This window comes from Ambystoma mexicanum, chromosome 9 (assembly GCF_040938575.1).
Source record: "Ambystoma mexicanum isolate Mex_15411 chromosome 9, UKY_AmexF1_1, whole genome shotgun sequence".
NCBI classification, from domain to species: domain Eukaryota; kingdom Metazoa; phylum Chordata; class Amphibia; order Caudata; family Ambystomatidae; genus Ambystoma; species Ambystoma mexicanum.
The window spans coordinates 1080209937-1080235898 of NC_090931.1; the positions used below are offsets into that span (position 1 = coordinate 1080209937).

General features: G+C 45.5%; 1 protein-coding gene across 1 annotated transcript in view; it reads left to right on the forward strand.

Moving 5' to 3' along the window:
• CYTIP (cytohesin 1 interacting protein) overlaps positions 1-25962 on the forward strand; it is a 181678-nt gene that overhangs the window by 101176 nt on the left and 54540 nt on the right. Inside the window, exon 3 of the mRNA XM_069616405.1 lies at positions 4149-4203. Coding sequence (XP_069472506.1) covers positions 4149-4203 — 55 coding nt within the window. The remainder of the gene's footprint in view (positions 1-4148; positions 4204-25962) is intronic.

Consider the following 25962-nt stretch of genomic DNA (forward strand, 5'->3'; position numbering starts at 1 on the left):
ACACATTAATATGTGCTCACCTGACACCAACACCCTCAATGTACAGTATAGGGATGTGATGAAAGGCTTACCACATTTCATTCCCTGCATCTGCATATTCTACCCAGTGCAGGGCTCTGGCTGCGGTGTGTCTGCATGGCCGCAGATCTAATTCAGGCATGCAAATACACCACAGATGCATCAGCACACCACAGATTTATTTATTTATTTTTGCATTTATATCAGTGCATTAAATCCTCTGGTGTCAGGGTGCTGGTTACAGTAAGTGCGAAGTGACATTATTCAACGTGCAGGAGCATGCATATGCGTTACAGCATACAGGGGAATAGTGTACAGCATAATCTGGGGAGCCATGCCTCAAGGTATGGGGGCAACACAGATATACAGAAGTGCAGGGACAATCAGGAAGGTGCATAGACTGGCAAAGCCGCGCCTCTTGGTGCGGGGGCTACATCAGGTATACAGTTATAAGTACAGATTGGAGAGACAAGATCAGGTAGGTGCATAGACTGGCAAAGCTGCGACTCTTGGTGCGGGGGCTACATCAGGTATACAGTTATAAGTACAGCCAGATTGGAGAGACAAGATCAGGCAGGACCATAGACTGCCAAAGCCGTGCCTCTTGGTGTAGTTGGCTACATCAGGTATACAGTATAAGTGCAGTTAGATTGGAGAGACAAGATCAGGTATGTGCATAGACTGGCAAAGCCACGCCTCTTGGTGCAGGGGCTACATCAGGTATACAGTTATATGTACAGTCAGATTGGAGAGAAAAGATCAGGTAGGTGCATAGACTGGCAAAGTCGCGCCTCTTGGTGTAGGGGCTGCATCAAGTATACAGTTATAAGTACAGTCAGATTGGAGAGACAGGATCAGATAGGTGCATAAACTGGCAAAACCGCACCTCTTGGTGCAGGGGGCTATATCAGGTAAACAGTTATAGGTACAGTCCGATTGGAGAGACAAGATCAGGTAAGTGCATAGACTGGCAAAGCCGCACCTCTTGGCGCAGGGGCTACAACAGGTAAACAGTTATAAGTACAGTCAGATTGGAGAGAAAAAATCAGGTAGGTGCATAGACTGGCAAAGCCGCGCCTCTTTGTGCAGGGGCTACATCAGGTATACAGTTATAAGTAGAGTCAGATTGGAGAGGCAAGATCAGGTAGGTGCATAGACTGGCAAAGCCACGCCTCTTGGTGCAGGGGCTACAACAGGTATACAGTTATAAGTACAGTCAGATTAGCGAGAAAAGATCAGGTAAGTGCATAGACTGGAAAAGCCGTGCCTCGTGGTGCGGGGGCTACATCAGGTATACAGTTATAAGTACAGTCAGATTGGAGAGACAGGATCAGGTAGGTGCATAGATTGGCAAAACCGTGCCTCTTGGTGCAGGGGGCTACATCAGGTAAACATTTATAGGTACAGTCAGATTGGAGAGACAAGATCAGGTAGGTGCATTGACTGGCAAAGCCGCGCCTCTTGGTGTGGGGCTACAACAGGTATACAGTTATAAGTACAGTCAGATTGGAGAGAAAAGATCAGGTAGGTGCATAGACTGGCAAAGCCGCACCTCTTGGTGCGGGGGCTACATCAGGTATACAGTTATAAGTAGAGTCAGATTAGAGAGACAAGATCAGGTAGGTGCATAGACGGGCAAAGCCGTGCCTCTTGGTGCAGGGGGTACATCAGGTATACAATTATAAGTACAGTCAGATTGGAGAGAAAAGATCAAGTAGGTGCATAGACTGGCAAATCTGTGCCTCAGTGCAGGGGGCTACATCAGGTATACAGTTATAAGTACAGTCATATTGGAGAGACAAGATCAGGTAGGTGCATAGACTGGCACAGCCACGCCTCTTGGTGTGGGTCTACATCAGGCATACAGTTATAAGTACAATCAGAATGGAGGGACAAGATCAGGTAGCTGCATATTGATTGATTGATATTTTATTTCTATCGCGCTCGTACACAAGTGTTTCAGAGGGCGACAAGGCAAGGGAGGGGAACAGGGGAGAACAAAACAGCGTCTTACTAAGGCCAGTGACATTGAGAACACGCAAGTGCATTGGAGAGGGGGTAGGGGAAAAGTGCATGGAAGGGGGAGAGGTGGAAAGTGCGAAGCAGAGGAAAAACAGATAAATAACAATAAATAAATAATAAAGGCAACAAACAGTGGTAATGCAGCCAGCAATTTGCAAGTGCTGGGTTTAAGGCAGCAGACAGGGTAGGTCTGATAAGTGCAGGAAGAAAAAGGGGGAGCTGTATGGGTACAGATACAGACCCCAGTGCAAGGAGTGGCCCGGAGGCAGTGCGGGAGGGTGGCAGGATGAGCAGGTACCTGGGCGCAAAAGACAGAGTGTGGCCAGGTGCACGGTGCCAAGAGAGAACAGATCAGCAGGGGAGAGGGGGAGCGAAGGCAGAAGAAAAGAGGAAGGTCTTGAGGTGCTTCCGGAACCGGAGATGGTTCTCCTCAAGTTTTAGAGTGGCAGGGAGGCTGTTCCAGAGGGAGGCCCCAGCGGAAGACAGAAATCTACCCCCCGCTTGTTTCTTAGACAAACGACTGACCCTGAGTGAGTTGGAGGTAGAGGAGCGAAGAGCTCGAGAGGGGAGGTATTTGCAGAGGGATAGTTGAAGGCATTTTGGACCCAGGCCCCAGAAAGCCTTGTGGACAATGCACAGGGTTTTGAATTTAATCCTTGCATCCACTGGGAGCCAGCGGAGAGGTGCATAGAGGGGCAGAGCCACGCCTCTGTGCAGGGGGCTACATCAGGTATACAGTTATAAGTACAGTCAGATTGGAGAGACAAGATCAGGTAGGCACATAGACTGGCAAAGCCGTGCCTCTTGGTGCAGGGGCTACATCAGGTATACAGTTATAGGTATAGTCAGACTGGAGCGACAAGATCAGGTAGGTGCATAGACTGGCAAAGATGTGCCTCTTGGTTCAGGGGCTACAACAGGTATACAGTTATAGGTACAGTCAGACTGGAGAGACAAGATCAGGTAGGCGCATAGACTGGCAAAGCCATGCCTCTTGGTCCAGGGCGCTACATCAGGTATACAGTTATAGGTACAATCAGATTGGAGATAGACATTCCTATTTACGTCTGCCCCTTCTATCTGCTATCTCAGACCTGCTTGGATGTGTGAGTTTTGTTGGGCATCATTGATGATCCAGTCAGTGAATTGTGTTGAGGTGTGGCTTCAATCGTGCGGCACATGGGAATAGTATTTGCATTAGCAATTATGCAGCCCAGTCACTGTGCCTGTCATTGCACATGCCAGGGAGCATGCAGGGAGATAAAGTACATATCATGCAATGATATGGCAAGAGGAGCCCTGAAATGAGTCCTGTCTGGGCATCTCCACATACATGCACAGTATCCCTTATTTTCTATCCTTGGTGATTGCCAAAATAGTGGAATTTCCTGGGAACGGCACTTTTGTGGGGGTGGGGGGGACTCTCTTACATGGTGCTGTCAGATGTTAGTGGAGCTGAAAAACTAAGGTCAGTGCTTGCCATAATAATCTGGTAGAGGTTTCCTATCTTCCCAGGTACACACAGTGCATGCAATATCAGGGAAAATCAGCAATGCAGTAGAACTGGTGGCAGCGTGTCAGATTGTCCAGTGATTCAGGACAGAGTGGCCATTTTACCATCCACAGTGCCTCCGCATTCTTTATTACAGAATAGGCCACCCTAATAGAAACAATAGAAGCAGCAGTGATTGCGGGTGGAGTAGGGGGCGCTGTTTAGACACTGCTCCTCTTTGCACTGTAACATTTACTGCTTCTTCTAGAAGAAGTAGCAACCCTCTGAAATACAGAATTTTCAACTCCAAATAGTTCATTTTCCCCTTTTTTCTTTGTATTTCAGATATTTCGTTTTAAAGGAGAGTAGGGTGGTGCTTGTAGTGAGCGCGGGTATTTATGATTTGGATCTGCTCATATTTCATTCCTCAAATCATCGATGCAACATGTTCCAAGTGTTTAAGAACAGCACAGCAGCGTTACTTTTCAGGGAGCAGAACTTTAGGTCAAACATCTTTGTTTCATTTCTCTTTTGTGTTACATTGTTTATTCTTGAAAACGAGTTTATGATGTATGTTTAATTATGATGTGTAACGTGTCCTGTTTGTTCTTTTCAGGAGAATGCTTGTCCTGGCCAAACAGGATAATGAAGCTTTTGGGTTTGAAATTCAGGTAAGACTCTCCTATCAAAAGGACATGAAATAAAGCTAGACCATTGAAAGGAACCGTGCATTGTACATATCAGAGGACGACTGAGTGACTGTGGTGTGTTTTGATGCCTTACATGGCATCATGAATGACAGACAGCATGGAGGAAAGGTAACGATCAGCTGGAAGTGTGGAACTTGATAAGACACATCTCACACCTTTCTACAGCTTTTCAACTTCCATTTTGGCCATTGTTAACATTTAACAGACCCAAATGAAGCGTATGCTAGTTCAAAAAGTAGCAGTTACCACATGGGGCTGAATTATATTTGCCATTTTCTGATTTACTTATGCTAAGTTTACATGAAGACTTCACAAACATATTTTAGCATTAAGAAGCCGTTCCAAAGGCTGGAATGGGTGTTAATGGCCCGGGGCCCGAGTTTAAGGCCCGAGCAAAGCAAGGGCGTTTATGAGGGCTAAGAAAACTGTATTTTCTTTCAACAAACTCATTGAATGAAAATACTCTCTAAAGATGGCCACCATTTGTATGGCCGCTTCACAATGGCAGCAGACGCGTGGCGGCAAAGGGGCTCCTGCAACTAATGAAAACAGGTAAGTGGGGGGGGGTGGCTGAAAGGAATCATAAGAAAAAAAGAAAAGGGAGGGTGGGGAGAAGATGGTGCTGCGGGCGGGGGAAACAGCCTCCATGTTCCTGAGATTAGCAGTTTAAGCTTGTTATCCAAGGAACATGATTGCCTGGACCCCCCACCCCAGGTGCTAATTAAGTTTATTTAATGGTGGGACCCACCTACCCCAATGCATAACTTCATTGCTTCTTGGCATGTTGGCAGATTCCAGTGGTGGTTCCAGTCCATTGTCATGTTAGAACTGATAGACTTGAGTTTTTCCCTGGAAGATAATAAGTTGGTGGTCAGTCTTGTGTCTTCTGGCAGGTTATTTCAGAGCCGGGAACGATGGCAGCAAATCATCTGTTCCATCGGGTCTTGAACACTGTTTTTGGGATTGGTAGGGGGTGTGTATCATATGGCTCTTTTGGGTCAGCATTGTGATACTCTTTCTTGGAGATAGTAATGGTGTATAGCCTTCTAGGCTTATGTGTGATTGGCACATCATCTTGAAGGAGATTCTGCTCTGCACTAGAAGCTCTTATATGATCTTCAATTGGTCGGTGACTGGTTGTTCTTCCTTCTACTCTTTTTTGTAGCCTTTTGATTTACCAGTCGAGGAGGTGGACATAGAGAACATTGCAGTCATACAGCTTTAAGTTTACGAGTGCCCCTGGCACCATTGAGTAGTTTTATGTTGCTTTGTAGAGTAGGATTTGATCTGGGAAATTTCTCTTGAAAGACTGCTCTTTTACACAGCACTGGACCATGAATTCATGCATTTGTATTTGTATTTATTGATTTATTAGGTGTTTTTGCCAAAGTGCTGAACACTAAAAGTCAGTACAATTTCACACAAATAGTTAACATGAATATTTAGCATAAAAACTAAAAGAAAGAAAGACAAAGCGATATTAGAAAGTAGGTGGGTTTTGACTTGTGTGCAACCAAGGGAGCAGGTGGGAATAAACCTGCTGTGGAGAGAGAGAGAATTCCAGAACTTGGCGGCTAGGAGCGAAAATGAGCGAAAGCAGATTGGGTGCAGGTTGGCCTAGGAACAGTTAACACAAAGAGAGATTGAGATCAAAAGGAACGAGAAGGGACATACAAAGAAACACGAGAGCAGAGATAGGGAGGAACAAGATAAGGAACATATTTCAAAGTAATTCAGAGAAAGCAAAACAGAAGTTGAGATTCAGAAGTTAACCAACAGAGGGAGTGTAAAGACGGAATAATAGAGACCCGTGCAGAAATTCACAACACGTGCAAATTGAAAAATTCAAAACAGAACGAAGAGGGGCCAGATGAGAAGCCGGAAGAGCAACAAAAAGACAGGAGCAGAAACCAAGACAGGAAAAAACTAGAGCAGTAAGAAGGAGTTTGGAAAAGTGAGAAAAAGACAAGCTCTAAGGATGTTAAAGATTTGGAAATGACAGGAACGAGAAATATTAGCGATGTGAAGTGTAAAGGAGGGAGAGGAATTGAATGCGACACCAAGATTCCAGGCGTAAGAAGAAAAAGGAAGAGTGGAGGTAGGAAAGAGAATAGAAGGTGGTGAGAGGGGAGGTGGGATTGAGGAGGCAGGAAAGTAAAGGATTTCAGTCTTAGAAGCATTCAGATGTAGGAAATGGGAGTTCATCCAAGACTGGATGGCAAGGAGACAATTCGAGATAGTCAAGTGAAGACTGTTGGAAAAAGGGGAGAAAGAAACAGAGATCTGAGAGTCATCTGCATAGAAATGTGCAGAAAGACCAAAGGACGAAACAATAGAAGATTAGGAGGAGGTGGAGAGGGGAAAAGAGAAGAGCACTCAGGACAGAGCCCTGGGGAACACCATGAGTCAGTGTGAAACTAGAAGACTTTAAGCCACCCCAACAAATGGGAAAGGGATGGTCGGCCAGGTGGAAGAATTTAAACCAAGAAAGAGCAGTGCCAGAAAAATGCTGGGAATGTAAGGAAGAGAAAAGAGTAGGGTGGCCGACCGTATCAAAATCAGCAGAGTTCAAGTAAGATTTGAATCGAGGAGAGCTTAGAGTGAAGTGTGGACAGAATAGAGTTGGAAACAGAGAGGAGTGCAGTCTTTGTGGAGTGGGACAGGCGAAACCCAGATGGTGTTACTGGAAGGAGAGAGTAAAGATCAAGATAAGAAGAAACTCACGTATAAATTACTTATACTAGATGTTTAGAAAGAAAAGGAAGAAGAGAGATGGGACAATAGCTTGAAGGTAGAGAAGTGTCTAAGGAATTTTTTTTAGGAGAGGAAGAATAGCAGCGTTTTAAAGTCAGCAGGGAAAGTTGCAGAGGATACAGATATATTGATAAGAGAAGTCAGATCGGGAAGTAGAAGAAGAAAGATCATAGTGATGAGGGGGGATAGGGTCAAGGAGGAAGCACTAGGATGAGCTCTGGTAAGGAAAGAAAAAGTGTCCACTTCTGAGAGAAGTGTGAACGAGGAGAAGGAACACAGGGAAGACTGAGGGGTAGTTGGTTGCTGGGAGGCTGAAGAGAAGAACGAAATTGTGACACTACAGTGGCAAAAGAGTTGGCAGATCAATAGCAGGGAAGAGGAGATAGAGAGGTCGGGAAAAGGAGAGGAAAGTATACAATTAAGTAGCTGGAAAAGAAGGCGAGATGAGAGAATAAGATTGTAGAGTGTTTTGGCATCAACCAAAGCAGAATCATCATACAACGAGTGGCTAGAAGAAAGCATGGTGAGATCAGAAGGAAAGTGTTTTTTTCCACTTACGTTCAGCCCACCGAAGGGTAGTACCAAGAGAAAGAAGGTTAGGAGTCATCCAAGGTTGGGGCAATTTTTAGGATGGACGAAAAGGACAGGCAGGGTGAAGAGCATTGAAATTTGAGGAAAGGGAGGTGTTGAGAAAAAGAGAGAGCAGAATCCGCAGAAAGAGAGGTAAAGGCAACAGGCGAAGGAACAAAGGAAGAAGTAAAGGCTGGTAAGAAGACAGCAGAATTATAGGATCTTAGATAGATATAGAGGTCAGCATCCCAGATAAAGCCTAGTTTGTGTACCTTGGATTTTATATGAGCTATTTGTAAAAAGAAGGTGGGGGCATACTGAGGAGGCTTATTTGAGTAGGTGAGGTGGTCATAAGACCAAGATGTCTGTTTTCACCATTAAGATTTACACTGTTTTCCTCGTCCACCGCTGTGCTGCTTTGAGTCCATTTGACACAATTGCAAATTCATCTTCTTAGTCCTCCATTTGCAAAGTGACCACTAAAATATAACTTTAAAGTTATGTTGCCCAAACTCCTGGCTTGAGATCCCCCAAAAGCTTGGACCAATACTTAATTTTTACTGAGACAGGCATACTCTTGTTTCACATCCAGGAGAACAACTATGGTGGAAATGTGCACACAAGGCCAATTTTAAAGACCCTGTTCAAGGAGCTCATAGGCTAAGAGATTATTTCTAAAGCTTGTTGAAAGAAATAGAATTACAACAAAAACATTTGTCCTGAGACACAAAGAGAGGCCTTTATTCTTCACTTGAGAGTAATACCGACAAACTCTATTACCTTTGCAGCATCCAGTAATACTAAAAGGTCTGCATGGTTTAGTTTCACATGAACCCAAAAGTCATTCCTAATGTTGCGGTCCCATAGCATTCTATTAGGGCATGGGTAATGGATCATCCATTACCACAAGTGTGTGACAGTATTTACCTGCATAGAAAAGCAGATTTTTAAAAACAGATTTTGGCAGCAAAGCCTAGGAACGTGACTGGGTCATGAGACTTGCAGAAATCACTATATTGTATGTATCCCAGCCCATTTCCCATCAGGGACACTAAATCCTGCAAATAGTTGTTCACGGAACAGATTGTACCAGATTCAACATAGGCTTTGCTAACACATACAAGAACTCAGGGATTCAGGTGGCCGCCTATGCTGAGAGATTGTGCACACATGTCTATAATTGGTTGCTTTGAGATGTTCATTGCATTGTTATCATAGACACCCAGGGTTACAGCACCACCTGAAATGACATTTGTCAATAAGTGACAACATGCGGTTTGAACTCATAAACTCAATTTCGAATATGAGCACAGGTGAAATTGATATGCTGCATCATCCTGTTGCCCCACTTTGACATTGTATAGATTCAATATCACTGTTCTGCTCATTCAAGGCGGGCCAGGGGTGAATGATATAGCTCTCTCACTGTGCAGCAGGCAGCTTCCAAGGAAAGACTGCGTGGGATTGAAATTAGATACAATTTGTGCTCACAGGATCAGGTTTGGTTTCTTGGCTGCTGTGAATCTTACGAGCTTCGAAACCATTGATTTTCAGCAGAACAGAATTACAATACATACATTGTAATTTGGATAATCCTGTTTATTATATTGTTTAAAACCATTAATGTGATATAGCAATTTAAGCGACAAGGCCATAATTCCGTGTTTGCAAAGTTATTGGACCTTCACAAGTGATTAATTAAAGTAAAATGGATTGCAAACCAAATTAACTAATGTATGCCATAATTTCATGGTTCTGTGTTCTACATATATACACTTCTTTTGCTAGTTTGTTTCCTCTCTTTCTTCTATCCTCTATTTGGATTTTCCGTGTGTACTCCGAGTTGAAACCAGCATCTGTAGCCAAAGAACCTTTGTTCAATCAATTTCACTCTATGAATATTAGTGCAATATGGACAAGCCCCACACTCACGCCAGCAAGCATATATTCCCATGCCAAAAAACGAGTGCACCAAACTATGGAAAAGATAGTCAGAGAATTAGAAAGCATCTAAAAAGTACAGTCTTTGCACATGTGTTTTAACTGTTCCTATACATCATAGTCTACTTGTGGAACTCAGGGGTGGTATTTGTAAAGCTGTTAATTAAAATCGTGTTGATGAATCATTTAAGACAGCTGATAGAACGGAGGATAGCACAGGGGCAACGCACTGGTTTTAGAAGCAAGACCACACAGAGCAACAGAGGTTCGAATCTCAGATTTGTATTTTTATGCGGTTTATATAGCGCTTTAAACCAAACTCAGGTATGGTATAAAATAAATAAGTAGTAATTCCAGAAGTGAGCAAAATATTGAATCATTATTAGTGGGCTAAAATCAATAACTGGTATTCTGTTCGCTGGTACTATAGACGATGAGAGAGAAGCTCAAGCTAACTGTGATGTCAGGTAGAAACCCATGAGCATTTGGGCCTGGCTTCTGTCAAGTGAATTCTATATACTTTGGTGTGTTCCACTTCCATTGCGACAATGACCATCCAATGGGAATCTCTATTGCAATTATTGTGTGGGATCCGGTGTACTCCTGTGGGAGGGTGCACTGCCCCAGGGTATCCGGTCTAAAGTACAATAGGGATATCTGGATACAGAATGGGCTCCCTGGTGTCTACTCCCACAGAAAAGGTGTGCTTTCAATCTACTTTGGGCTGTAAAGGAGAGTTCAAATGTTATACTTTCAAGATGATGGTACTAATTGTCCGTTTTAATACATGCAACTTATAATGACTCTCCACTTCCAAGACACCCCGTCCTGTACGTGTGTATGTTTTCCCTCCGTGCATCTGGGCCTCACTGCAGGAGTCCTACTTGACAGCAGGGAGCAGTCAATTTAGACCTTTTGAACTCCCAAAGCAAAGGCCAGTGATGCCAGCCCCTGAATAAAACATGAAATGCTTTTCCTTCCCTTGACATCCCTGCTTTTGAATAAACTTAAGATTCCCTCATTCATAGCTTCTGTTCTAATGGCAGAGAAATGTACACACATGAAGGAAGTCTTGTCCACACTCAGAATGGTGTAGCTGAGTCCTTCGCTTGGCCTGTCTGTTATCAGTCAATCACCTTCCACTCCAGTCTCTGAGTGGAAACGATGCTTAACAAAAGCTTCTCCATGACACAGATAGCCTTTAAAGGGTGATACTTTAGTCACTGCCGTTTTCAAACTTTGCCTTGAGATTTCTCTCAAATTCATGTCTCAGCTAGGGCGTGCCTTATGTTGTTTCATTTCACAGCCCATTCATGACATCGTGTCAGACCTGATGACAGAGAAACCTCTCTGTCCAGACAGCTTCATAGCTGAGTTATGGTTCTGCGAAATCCAGCTTCCTAGGAAGTACACTCTACTGGTAAAAGAGACTGGGTGGATGTAAACGGCCTCTTTGAAGTTGACATTATGTTTGGAAGTTGTGGCACCACCTGATATGGACTGGCCACCACACTCTGCATCCTGCACCTGTGAACCATCTCCTTCACACATTTGTGAAGTAAGGATAACAGCAGCAGTTCAAAGTCACAGCAATGGACAAGTGCCTTTCTTGGAGTATCTGAATGTTTTGTGGCACCCCCTGGCCTTCGTGCCGTATAGATGCTTAGACACCTTCCAGTGAGCCTCCAATGCCGGCAAAGGTGTGCCTATAATAACAGCAGACCCCTCATTACTGAGATGCCTCCCCACCCTCATCCTTCTGATCATCCAAAATGAACCCCAATATTCACAGCAAACACTAGTCTTCACTGCTGATTTCGCCCCATCGTTTTAAGAAGATGTATGTATGTATGTATTTATGTATGTATTTAAATTTGTAAAGCACAACAACCAAGGCCGGAAGGCATCTGGGTGCTAGCAGAGAACTGGGGAAGGCGGCCGAGATTAAGCCCTAAACAGAAAAGTCTTCTGCGCTTTCTGGACACAGAGCTGATCCGGGACCTCACGCAGACACTGTGGAAGACAATTCCACAGCGTTGGTGCCAGGACAGAGAAATAATGTGCTGCAGACCTTGTCATGCAGAAGCGCAGGAACACTAGAAGATTTTTACAAGCTGAGCGTAATCTGCATGATGGTACATACCCCTTAAATTTTGACTGAAGGAACGCGGGACCTACAGATTGAACAGGGAGGTGCATGATGCATTGAACCTTAAAAACAATCCGGCTTCTGACCAGCAGCCAGAGAAGTTCGGCAAGGGGCAGGGCCGAGGGAGTAAGCTTGGGTGCACCTAGCGCCAACCGAGCTGCTGGGTTTTGGAGAATCTGGAGTCCCTGGACTAGGAAATCAGGCTTCCCCAAATAAATTCTGTTACAATAGTCCAGAGAGCCCATGATGGAAGCCATGGCAACCGTAGCTCGGTAGATAGATGGAAGAAACGGCAGAACCTTCCTCTGTATTTTCAGCCTGAAGAAGCCTGCACTACAGACAAAGGTGATCTGGGCCTCAAGGGAGCTGGAGGGGAGGAGTTTTATCCCTAAACTTTTCACCATGACACTAGAGACTGGAAGTAAGCCAAGGGAATCAGGCCCGAAACTAGAATTCCAGACAGGCCCAGAATTGGTAGTACCGGTCACAAGGACCTCAGTTTTACCACAATTTATCTTTAGCCAGTTTTACGCCATCCAGGTCCTGATCCCTGAGAGAGACTCCCTAAATTTAGAGGCAGGCTCTGAGGTCGGTGATCCAAGGTGGAAAACCACCTGAGTGTCATCCAAGTATGTATAAAAGCGAATGGTTTTAGGAGGTAGCAGGGCAATCCACAGTGAAATTGATAGATTTTGTGCATCTTTCATGTGTGGGGAATACCCCATCATTTGAGTCTTATGTATCTGCAGGAATATCAGTGTCCTACTGGTGACCTTTCTATTTGATGATATTCTTCTGTTAGACTTTAACATTGGATATTTAAATTCTCATGACTGCTGAACCACACTTGTTAAGACTGATAGGATTCATGATGAGGACTTCCTGGCCTGGGGTAAAGTGAACAAGAGAAGCCTTCAGCTTGTCACTGGCCTGAGAGGAGATGAGGTCTGTGAAAGCCCGCAAGAAGAGATTAAAAAGAAGAGGGGACAGAGAGGAGCCCTAGTGGGCTCAGCAGGAAGTAGAAGTGGCAGTGTAGGAGAAAGGGAACAAAAAAAAAGTCTTCTGGTGTTCTGCTAGAAAAGAGGTAAACTGTGGCAAAAGCGCACATGACATCCCAATCTGTTTCAGCCAGTGGACAAGGATGGTATGGTCGATTATATCAAATGCAGCATGAGGTCAAAGAGAACCAGAACTCCGACCTCTCCGCAGCAGTCCTGCTTCAGTGCTAGGTCATCGAGAACCAAAATCATACACGCCTTAGTTCCCATAAGTGGTCTAAAACCTGCTTGGAATGAGTGTAAACAGCCATATGTCTCAAGAAATCTAGAGTGGTGTGGGGTGACAATGGATTCCATGAGTTTCATGAGTACAGAGAGCAGTGAGATGGGGCGATAACTGTCAGGTAGTGCCGAGTTGAGTTGGGGGTTTCTGAAAAGGGAGGAGACAATGGCAGGTTTTAGCGGGCCGGGATGACACCATTAGTGAAAGAGTAATTGCGAGCTGCCGTAAAAAAGGGGGCCCAGTCCAAGGAAAGGGCTTGAATCAAATGTAGAGGAATAGGGTCAGCAGGTGAATCAGATTTGAATTTGTTAATGGCTTCAACAACAATCTCATTTGTAATGTGATTGAAAAGGAAAGTAGAAGTGAGTAGCTGCCCATGGTATATGGAAGCCCCGACCAGTGATCTCTGGTCCCCCGAAGTCTGCTTGGACCAGCAGAAGCCTATTAGCAACTATCATTACTAACTACTGGCTAGGATCGTGTTCTCCCCTAGTATGGACACTGGACTCTTACTACACATTAACTACCAATTCACACAGAAACCATCTACCAAACAAATAAACAATACACAATTACCATTTATGTTTAGGAACTGCCAGCCCACTGAAGCCTAACTGGGACCAATCAACCACCACACATATGACACCTGCCATAGGATTCTGGCTACTTTTCTGGTCCATCCAGTTGGTTCTTCTTTGACAACTGTGCCACCATTTTTGATTGACTGCTCTTCTGATGTACCTAAAAATCCATCATGAGCAGTTTGGCCCCATATCTTTGGCCTAAGATTTTGGATTGGACATTAAATGATTTTAGGAGCAAGCAGGGCAATCCACAGTGAAATTGATAATTTTGTGCATCTTTCATGTGTGGGGAATACCCCATCATTTGAGCCTTATGTATCTGCAGGAATATCAGGGTACTACTGGTGACCTTTCTATTTGATGATATTCTTCTGTTAGACTTTAACATTGGATATTTAAATTCTCATGACTGCTGAACCGCACTTGTTAAGACTGATAGGATTCATGATGAGGACTTCCTGGCCTGGGGTAAAGTGAACAAGAGAAGCCTTCTGGTCATACCAGTGTTTGACCAATGCTTGACCAGCCTTCAGCTTGTCACTGGCCTGAGCCATCAGGAGGACCATTCTCTTCCTTAGACCTAGCACATCATCTACTACATAGTAGTGACAGGAGGAGTGGGGAGGTCCCACCATTCCTTGACTATGGTCAGAGGTCCCTTCCACAGGGTGACCAAAGAGAAGCTCAAAGGGGCTGAAACCAACACCTTCTTGAGGTACCTCTCTGTAAGCAAAGAGTAAGCATGGCAACAGGTGATCCCACTTTCTCCTTTGGGGTTCTTCCACAGACCCAACCATGTTCTTGAGAGTTTTATTAAACCTCTCAAGTAAGCCATTAGTTTGTGATGGTAAGCAGAGGAAAACGTATAGGTGACCGCACCCTCCTTCCATATGGCTTGCATATACTTAAAAAGGAAGTTGTTGCCTCTGTCTGACACAATTTCTTTAGGAAAGCCAACCCTAGTAAAGATTCCAAGTAAAGCTTTAGCAACTGACTGGGAAGTCACTTTTGTCAGTTGGATGGCCTCAGGATGACATGGTCTACTAGCACCAAAACAAACCTGTTGCCAGAGGATGTCTGAGGGTCAAGGGGACCAACAATGTCGATCCCTACCCTCTCAAAGGGCACCCCCACAACAGGGAGTGGCACCAATGGAGCCTGGATTGTTGTACCACTCTTCCCAGAAATATGGCAGGTGGCACAACTCCTACAATTGCTTTCAACCTGGAACCCCATCTTGGCCACTAGACATGCATGGATAACCTTTGCTTGGTTTTCTTGATCCCAAGGTGAACAGCAAAGGGGACTTCATGCGCCAGTTGTTGGAGGAAGGGTCTTACTTGGGGACCACCAATCTCCTATGGCTACCTTCAATAGACTCTGTGGGTTCACTGTATAGGAGCCCACCTTCCCATTAAATCCTATGTTTCCTAGGAGGTTCCCCCTCAAGCTGGACACAGACCTGTCTCCTTAGGCCTTCTAAAGATGGGCACTCAAGTTGGCCCTTGCTAAACTCTTCCTTATCAGGACCACCTTCAACAAACAAACTTTGGATTTCACGATGGTCATGTGGTCATGTGGGTTGAGAATTTCAGGCAGTACCTCTTTCTCATCATGTTCAGTCTTTCCCTGTGAGGGTAGGGCGGGAGCCCACTCTGCAATACCCTCCCTAGGGGTAGAGACAAGCGGGACCTCACCGGGAGCGACTTCCCATTTGGGTTCAAATTGAGGAACTTCCTAAAAAATACACCACCAACATACCTCTAAAAACATCCAGGGAATAAAGGTATGAACAACATACCAAAATCTGTTATTGCCATCAGGATACTCTGTTTATTCATCTATAGGAAAAACTACATGATACTGAGATGAAGGAAAAGACCTATGGAGAAATACAGATCATAAAACAAACAGAGAGAAAGGACTGTTATTTTACACTGGGGAAGGCCCAGGAAAGCGTAATAAAGGAAGTAGGTGGTGTGAGGAACTCAGGGTGTCAAAAGGAGTCACACACAAGAGCTGCAAGTTTAGCAATTTCATTAGAACTTTACAAGGGGTTGGAAATCTCCTATCTTACCCTATAGCTAAGATGGGAGTGTTAACGACCATCAAATAGTAAAGAAAATACAGTCTTAGCCCATCTTTAGTCAAAATAAAATGACCTATACTAATAAACCTAATGCCTGCCCTAATGCGAATAAAAAAGATTTAAGGAAAGTGTGCATGAAATGAAAATGACAGTGGTCTCAACAAAAGAATCAGGATGGCAAGGGCTTTGTAGTTCTAAGGAAACCCTTCCCCACAATTCCACCTTGGAACAGGGGAATTCAGGCAGCACAGTTCTCCCCAGTGAGGCACACTTGGCTTACTGAGGTGAGTCGTTCAATGCTCGGGATTCTCTCTCATCAAATGAAACTTTGGTCTTTTAAAAAACAAGGTTGCAAATGCTTTCTCTGGACCAACTTCTTCATCTTAAAGCAAAAACCAATAATAGTCACAATGTTCCACAAAAAGGACTCAGGGATAGCCTTCGCCAAGCTTGCTTTGTTGAAGACTCTCGAGACGGCATAGGTTTGTCTTCCTACCATGCCTGATCACTTCGACAATCACCATATTATGTCACACTCTCATGCTTTCTGGTAGTTTTAGTTAATTCACACTCTTTGTATTTTGTAGTTCATATTTCACTTTTAACCAGTCTCTTCAAGCCAAGTAGGTTCCCCTCAGTCAGGCTCAAACCTTGGCATTTTTCTCTTGGCGCTTTCACATCAGCCTCCCTCAGTCGGGCTCAGGCCTTCTCTCTGCTCCTCCCCAACTCTGTCATTTAGCCAGGAGGGATACAGGGTCCTCCCTAACTCCGTTGTTCAACAGGGAGGGGGGACGGGTGCCTCTGTTGGCCTTTCTCCCCAACTCTGTTATTCACCCGGGAGGCAGTGCACAACATTCCCCTAAAGTTCAAATCATTTTCACAAATCTCCTGGGTCAGTCCCCTGCCTGCAGAGTACCATTGTCTCTAATATTGTCGAAGACTTTTGAGTGTGTGAGGATTTGACATGTACCTCTGCATGACCACTGTGACATCTTTGAAATAAACAGTTCACAATGTGGGGTCTCTATGGCCCTCCTGGGTCAATACCCCGCGCCTGGAGGCCACCCCAGAGCTTTGGTGCACAATATTAAAATTTTAAGTGCCTCTCTCTACCCACATGATCAGCTCCCACATCACTCACTGGTCGTGTGTTTCTCAAAGCTCCCGTTCTTCTCTGCAGCACCTCTCGGCTTCCTTGACGGCTTGTGCCACTTCTGCCGGTTGCCTTCCCGAACTTGCTCCAGCGTAGGGAGGGAAGCAGGCAGTTTATGGTCTCCAGACTCACTCCAAGTTTACAATAAATAAATGTCTCTGGCCTTCAAGTCCACAATACAATGTTCGAATTTCGCTCCCACTTCGACATCTCCCCTAAAACAACATTACTGCCAGTTTTGGGAGCTGCATGTACTTAGGTGGGATGTTTCCTGAGGTCAGGGTCTCACGACTTGCCCCTCAAAGGCCTGGGTTTTTCTTTCTCACTCAAGGGAGGAGCTCTGGTTTGGGCACTGCCACGTAACCTCAGCTGCCCCTGATTTGGCTCCCTGGAGTCAGAGCTCCCTCGCCTTACTGCAGCCTCCCCTGTAAACACAGGCACAGTAATGTGGCAGTCCTCTTTGCTCCAGGCCTTCCAGGGTCTCTCCAGCTGCAGTCCTTCTTCCTGGCTTCTGTGCTTCCTTCAGCATCCCCAGCTCGCTCAAAGTGTGCCTGTGTGCTCTGCCTTTTTTCCCAGGTGGGAAAGTTAACAGGTTTCAGATGGGGATAATTGGAATGGAGCCTGGCCTTGCCTGGCATCATTATCGGGACAAAATGGAGACTGCCCATAAGAATCCATGGGGTATTAGTTCCTATGGGTAATCTTCATGGCTCCCTTTTGCCTCTTTTCGTTGCAGTGGTTTTGGAAAAGAGCAGTGGGGATGAATCATGGGAGTTGTAGTGCTCCCTGGTGAATACGCGTAAATTGGAAGAAATGGTGTCAGAAAAAGGGGAATAATCCTGTTGCTGTAGGACATGGGGTGATATGAGTGATTTCCTGTTCCTGCTTCTCCTATGTCTCCCTGTTGTCTTGGTACCTGTTGGAATTGGGGAGGGGGCAACAGTAAAAGATTCATAACAGTCCCTGAGGGTGGAGGAAATTTCAGTTAAGGAAGTGCTGAGAAGAGAGGGATACTGCGTCTCGTCTTCGGGCTCCTCCATTTCCTTCTCTGAGGACTCTCCTCCCATGTGATCCTCCCTCGCTTGTCCACCCCGAGGGTTTGGATCCAACAGCGATGGCTGCCCCATCTGAGAAGAGGATCCCCAGGGAATAAGTAGGGAAGAACCCTTAGATTTTTCAAAGTGGAGACTGGGTTAAGAGTGAGAAAACTCACAAGTTACAAACTTGCTTTTTGAAGTACCCTGAAGGAAAGCTGCAGGTGCGCTCTGCAAAGGCGAAATACAGCGGAGGTCTTGGACACGTGACATTGGCGAAGAGAAGGGTTGAGAGAAGCCGAAGGGAAGGTGAGATGTCATATCCTAGCACAAGAGCTAAGTGGTGGCATGACCAATGTCGTGCAGAGGTGGACCAAGAGGTCTGTGAACAATGCGGATACCACTTGGTTGAATGAAAGGAGATCCAGCAAACCAGTGAATCAGAAACCACTGAGACCATGTGTGAAACTGCAAGAACTATTAGAGGACAACTTGACCACTGCAGAAGAAAGTCGCAACCCATCGAAAGTCCTTGTGACGTTGTCCTTGAGCACAAGAGGTTACCGGGGAAAACAGGGGACCCAGGAGGGGGAATGAAGGGAATCATTACTGTCATGCTCATACTCGTCCCAGTCCAGATCAGATACTGAGATTGAATGAAGAGAAGGAGAATCATTACTGGCCCTCTCATACTCATCCCAGACCATATCAGATATTGAGATGCAATGAAGAGAAGAAGAATCATTGCTGCCATGCTCATACTCATCCCAGCCCAGATCAGATATTGAGACTGAATGAAGAGAAGGAGAATAATTACTGGCATGCTCACACTTACGTGACAGCCCAGATCAGGTATTAAAGGAAGAGAAAGAGAATCATTACTGGAATGTTCATGCTCGTCCCAGTCGGTCACGTTAAGACACTAATGTGGAATGATAATCCTTATTAGAAGGTTAATAATCCAGGAGATCAAGGAGACAACCATGAGACATTACCGAATAGGAGATAGTGTGAGAGGGACAACTTGATTGAACATATTTAAATAGAAAACAAGGGCCAGGCCAAAATGAAACCAAAGTCGTTTGAAGTAAAGATTAAGAACTCACAAAGTCAAGGGATAAGTTCCAATTGTTATAATATCAAAGGAAAAGGATAAATACAAGTGTAGTAAAACAAAAGAAATACAAGAAGGAACAAAAGAGTAAAAACTTTGAAAACCACAGTTGTAGAATGGTGTGATTTAATAAAAGCAGTTACCAACAACTACTTAAAACTACTTTATTGAATGGGACTTGGTGAAGAACCATCACTAAGGAGAAGGGAATCATTCTCCTGGCTTTTGTTGTTATTATAGTGGTAGGATTGGAATTGGTAAGTTTGCACAGTGAACTGCTCCTGATATTGCACTCTCACTGATGACTGATGTCTTAGTTTTGTTAAGTGGGGAAACCCTCAGTCTAGGGAAATATAGGTGTTTGTTTCTTTCAGTTAATAAAAAAGTACCAGTGAGATGGAAAGTCAGAGTCTGTGTCCTTCATCTGACCCGCCACATTGGATTCTACCCTCACTGTCAGACGTTGTGCACAAGGTTCACGTTGGCTGTGTCACATTGCTCACCTTCAAGGCCTACAAGCAAGTCTCTATGGATGACCTCACAAGCAGATGGATGTGGCTGGTAAGGCTGAAGTCGGAATGCACTTCTGTGAAGCAGGTTGCAGTTTCCTTATTCATATATATAACCTTTATCACCCAGATGTCCAGTACTTATCATAACGTGTCAGGTGACATATAATTTGAACCACCACACCTGGTTCTGCTTGCTATGCACTCAGATGTTCGTGAATGGGAAGAGGAAGAGGGCAGAGTTGGTAAAGTGCCAATAACTGACAGTGAAATCTGATTTCAAAGAGTAGTAGCATCCATATGCAATCCCACCTGTCTAACAACTTTTTACCCCTGAGAATTGTCCTGCAGGCAGTTGCTCCAACCATCAATGTACTCTGCAGATAAGGCCACATGAATCATACAAACATATACCTGCACTCTGACCCATTGCAAGTCTACTACACCTTCAATTACTGCAGCATCATCTACAAGGTTGTCAGACTGTAGTGAATGAGATTTCTCAACCACATAGTTAGCATTTCTATAGGCCCATACCACAGCTGAAGTGTGGACAAGTGTAGACTACTCTGCTGCCACATTAATGTGAGATCCAGCAGACAGGCCTGTTTAGCCCATTTAAGGAAATACTTATAGTACCTCCCCACAACAATGGACTCTACAGTCATTGTCACAGTTCCTTAAAGAGCATTTGACCCTCTTCTGGAAGGTAAAGACATGCCATAACACCTGCCTCTACACACATTCCACCCACCACCCTACCAGAGACATTGTGAGCTGTATCCCCTGTAACCTCCCCTGCTTGGTATTGCACCACACCGTGGGCATACACTGCCCACCCACTCCTCCTCATGCATATCTTTGATACCCTCAACATGTCCCATGCCTTATTATGAAGATGCTCTCCAAATCTTCCAGAAAGCAATGTAGCCACTCACAGACAGAATACACAAATGTATCTAAATGATGTAAGGTTACACACGCATCGCTATCACCAGCTTTTGATCACATTAATGGGAACACTACCTCTCTGACCATGCCTTACTCTTCTTCTCCCTTACTGCCCCCCTTCCTCTTTGTCCACCCCACTCCCTCACCTCCCCCTTCTCTCATCGTGATCTCCGCAACTTTAACCCTTCCCTTTTCTTCCACTCCTGCTCTTACTCCCTTCCCCCTCTCTCTGACTTCTCCTCTCTCTCGGCCAATGACACCCTCTCCTCACTGTCTTCCTCTATCTCCATCAGTCTCGATCAACTCTACCCTCTTACTTCCTTCCACTCTTCTTGAAAACCGTCCTAACCCTGGCTTTCCCCTCACCTTCTGTCCATGCGTCGTCTCCTCCACCGCCTCGAACGACGTTGGATCAAATCCCCATCTCTGACTAACCAATCCTCCTATTTTTCATATCACTCTCTCTATGACTCTTGCCTCAAATCAGCCAAATGCTCCTACTACTCTAACCTTCTCCACTCACAAGCCTCTCACCCCCGTCAAATTTTCTAAACCCTCTCTCGCCTCCTCTCCCCTCCTACTCCTGATCCCTCTACCAACTCCCCTTTCTCTCCCTCTGACTTTGCCAGCTTTTTCTCATCCAAAGTTCTATCCCTACGCCAAAATATTCTCCTATCCCCCTCCTATGACTCTCCTTCCTCTCCTTCTCCCCTCCCTCTGCCTACATGTCCAACTTCTCTCCTACCCCTCCTTCCTGTGTCTCTCTTCTTCTGTCCAAAACTCACCCTACTGCTGCCCCCTCTAACCACCTTCCCACCTTCCCGCCTCCTATATTACTAAAATCTACCCCCTCCTCATTCTCTACCTGACTACTTTCTTCAACACCTGTCTCTCCTCCGCCACCTTTCCATCAGCATTCAAACACGCCACTATCATTCCAATCCTGAAGAAACCTTCTGCTAACCCTCTTCTTATTTCTACCTTTCATCCAATCTCGCTTCTCCCTTCCTCTCTAAGCTTCTCGAGCACCTAGCCTACTCTCAACTCTCATCCTTTGTAACTACTCACTCTCTCCTTCCTCCCTCTCAATCTGGATTCCACCCTAAACACTCCACCGAGACGGCTCTCACTTATGTGTTCAATTCCCTCCTTACTGCTCGCTACGCTAAGCAATCCTCTATCCTCATCCTCCTTGACCTGTCTGCTGCCTTTGACACCGTCGATCACCCCTTACTCCTTAGTGCTCTCTCCTCCTTTGGCTTCAAAGTCTCTGTCGTCTCCTGGCTCTCCTCGTTCCTATGCTGTCTACAGGGGCAGCCGCACCTCTTCCAAAATCCCCTTGGACTACGGTGTTCCCCAAGGCTCTGTACTCAGCCCTTTTCTTTTCTCCCTTTATACCTCCCTTCTTACCCCTGTTATCTCCTCTTTTGGCATTTCTCACCACTTCTAATTAGATGACACCCAACCTCCTCTTTCACTCCCGATCTGCACCACTCCTTATCTTCCTGCCTTACGGCTAGTAAAAACTGGATATCATCTCACTTTCTCTCCCTCAACACTGACAAGACGGAAGTCCTTTTCTTTCCTTCTAACACACTTTCCCCTTCCCCTCCTCATTCAATCCACTTTCCCCCTTCTAATCTTCCCATCTCTGCCCATGCTCGCAATCTTGGTCTCCACATCGACTCCTCCCTTTCCTTCTCCCACCACATTTCTCTTACCTCTCGTGCCTGCCGTCACCATCTCTACAACATTCGTAAGATCTGATCCTCCCTCACCTTCCACGCTTCTAAACTCTTAATCTCCTCCTTCATCCTCTCCTGTGTCTTCTTCTGCTCTTCTCTCCTCTTTGGACTCCCCGTCTCTTATCTGACCCTCCTCAAATCCATGTACCACTCCTCCATCCATGCTCTCTGTCTCCTCGGTCCTCGCTACTCTATTTCCTCCTCGCTCTCTCACCTTAGCTGGCTTCCCTTCCTCTCCCAACTTAAGTTTCAATTCCTCTGTCTGGCTTTCAAATCTCTCCTTGACCTTACTCCCCCCACCTCTTCTCGCTCCTCTCATTCTACACTCCCTCCCGTTCTCTCCGCTCCGCTGATCTCTTCTTACTCACTGTACACCCGTCACCATGTGCCTCTTCACGCTTCCGTTCCTTTCAGCTCTTGGCCCCCCTACGCTGGAACTCCTTACCTCTCTCTATCCGCTCCATCCCCCCCTACTCCTCCTTCTGCACCACCTTGAAAGCCCTCCTCCTTCACTCTCCCCCTGGACTTTCCTTCTTTCATCTCTCCTCCCATCTCCCCTGTCCGCCCCTATCACCTTCATACCTCCCACTTGCCCCCTTTTCACACCCTCTGGAATTTAAATCAGACAACTGAATTATTGTTCCCCTTCCCTGGCTATCCCCCCCCCCCTTCCTTCTCACCCTTCCCTCGCCTCCTCCATCTAAGGAAACTGTTCTACATATTGTTACACTGGTTTGTCTCATGATTGTAAATATGCTTCTCCCATTATTGTACTTTTTTGTTATATTGTAAAGCTCTTTGGATTAAAACGCTATATAAACTAAAAAAAACATAACACAGCAGCAACATTACACATGACACAAGATAAAACATTTAGGCCTTTGACATTCGCACCTGACTAGCAATGCACAGCATACTTCACATATCATCCATTTACATTCTTGTCAAATGGATCATCCTCTTACATGGATTGTAAGAGTGAGTTGCGTTGCCTGCTCATGCATCATGGAGTGTCTACTTGACATGACATATGTCAGGAGAGGGCATGCATATCACCTCTTGCCAAACACATGTGCCAGGGAACATCCTGAGGAGACTGACTACAAGCAGGATGTCATGGAGGTGTAACCAGTAAAACAAAGCACATGCATAGCTGATCAAGGAGACATGCGCACACTCAATTATGTAGGACAACTCACATCTTTAGTGACAGTGACCATCACCCAATTATCACCATATTTAATGATAAAAGCTTGCCCTACGTGTGCCACATCATGCCACTATTGGGATGGATATGTCACCAGCCATGCTAATGAATGGCAATGCACACCCTTCCCTGGTAGTACTGATGTTGTTCTGTGAATCCCTCACCACCTCCACCTATCACAGAGCCTCCGCATTGCTGCTAGTAGGGGCAATGTCCAGCAAAGGGAATGGGGCCTTGGGTGGAAATAGGGTGCTTGGGCTTTCCTCTTAGGGAGTTTGGGCACTGTGTGAGGCAAAACACCAGAAATTACATGGGACATTTGTTTGGACTAGCTAAAGGAGTCTATCTGACAGACTGCACATATGGATATCAATGTTGAATGGAATGTTCACCTGTAAGGGGGAGGCCACAAGCCACAATCCCAAGTCAGTTGACTTCACTGCAAATTGCCTTCATGTCCTGTCCCCCAGCTCAATAATGTTCCCAGTAGCATGAGCAGTTGAGTCACTGCCCCCTAGAGCACTATGATCCTGTCATGAGCACAAAATGAAACCAGTACACATTGGACAGGGAAAAATAATAGAAAAATCCATACTCTATCCACGGGCTTCTGGACACCAGGGTGCATGATGAAGGGGTGGTGGTGGTGGCAAGAGGACAGGGGTGTGTGGGGAAATGGCCAATGGCATCACCTGTGTGGTTCCATAAGAACCCCCACCCTGTGGTGGATCCAAGGATGGTGCACTCTGACCACGCATGGCCAAAGTCTGGTCCTCATTGGCTAGGGGCACACTTGAGAGGGATGCTAACAAGAGGGCCCCAATTTCATAAAGGTCCTGATGCTAACCCTTGACGTATCCAACTGAATGCTGAGAATTTGCTGCAAGGTAGCTATCTCTTGGCAGTGGAGGTCCCTTTAGGCCAACATCTCTACATGCAGAGATTGACTCAAGGAATCCATGTCTTGATAGCGGAATTCCCTTGATGCCAACATCTCTTCATACAAAGATTGTCTCAAGGAATCCATGTCTTGATGGCAGAATTCCCTGAAGGCCAACATCTCTGTATGCAGGGTTTGCCTCACGGTGGCCATCTCTTGCCGCAGGATGTCCCCTGAGGCCAAAAACACATCATACCAGGATTGCTTCAAGGTAGAACCCTCCTAGTGAATTGCCTGGCTTTCCTCTCCTACCATAATAGGCATAGTTCAGCATTGAGTGCAGCATTGGAGGAGATAACATTTTCTACCAGACAATGGATGTCCCTGGCCAATTCTTGCAGGACCTCGCCCCGTTGGGTATTTGCATGCAGCAATCCCTCCTCCCACTCCAAGTACCCAGCAAGCATATGTATACCACGGGAGCACAGCATACCAATCCGGGATGCCGAAGCCTGGTCCTGTCGCAGGGAGTGCCCTGTTTTACAACTGTCTACAATGCGTCCACTGGCATCTGCCTCCGCTGCTGCCTCCATGATGGAAGGAGGCAAATATGAAGACACAGAATCCACCATTGAAGCAGGCCTCTCCACTGCCGGTTCCATGGTCTCCTGGCTCCCCTCCTCAGACTCAGCAGCCTCTATGAACTCAAGGAACTCCATGGCATCCGCCATAGTCATTGATGGCCTCTCCAGCATGTCCCTCAATATGCCTTCGACATCAGATTCAATAGCTTCATCGGAAAATGAGTCAGCAGCCCTGCTGATGCTGGCCTGTAACAGGAGAGGATTCTTACCAAGCATAGAACCCCAAGCTTCACTGTTGGATGGTTGTACCTCTTCCTCCTCCTCGCCATCTGCTGCGTCATCACCTGCACAAATTCAGACAACAATATTCAGATGCCTTCCTATCCAGTTGAACATGCATATTCAATATCAAATGCATATAGACGCAAAAAAGCCCGGCACACATACATCAGATATTGGAACTGGGCATTCTGTAATGTGGAATGTACAGGTAGCTATCAATCAATGCTCTGTGTAATCATGTTGGGGCACAATGTGCACTGCATGGATCGGCGGAGTATGTGATCATACATAGGGACAGACATGTATGAGAGTGGAGGATTTAACAGTAGACAGATGGCATTCCATGCTAGATTGCTGAGCCCATTCTCTAGTGCATACATGCATACACACAACATGTGCAAGTATCACGTTTTTTCCTGCAGACATAACAAGCCTATAGGATTTTGTGTTGCCAACATGCCCATTAACCCCCTTTGCCAGATTGCCATGGACAGAATAGTAGTTGAACACGCTAACATGTATCTTTACTATGTGTGGGCATAATTGATGGTCCAGATGTGGAATGGACATCACTTAGCAAATATCTTTCAGACAACTACTGCAACTTCTGTCTAGAACACACTTCTCACTGACATTGTTGCTCATCCATGTCCACTGGCCGCCAGTGCCAGTGAATGGAGTACTCTGCCATCATCCACTGCTTACTGTATTCCATGTGAGGCAAAATGTGTGTTCATAATGCACTATCCACAAGCATGACACTGTGAGTGTGTCTAATGACATTTGTCTTGCAGGCCTTCAGTACATATAGGTGTTTTGAGGAGTCTGAAATATGAGGCGGACAACTTCATATAGGTTTTCCATAAAATGCCATTTTATTAACTCAAAATGGG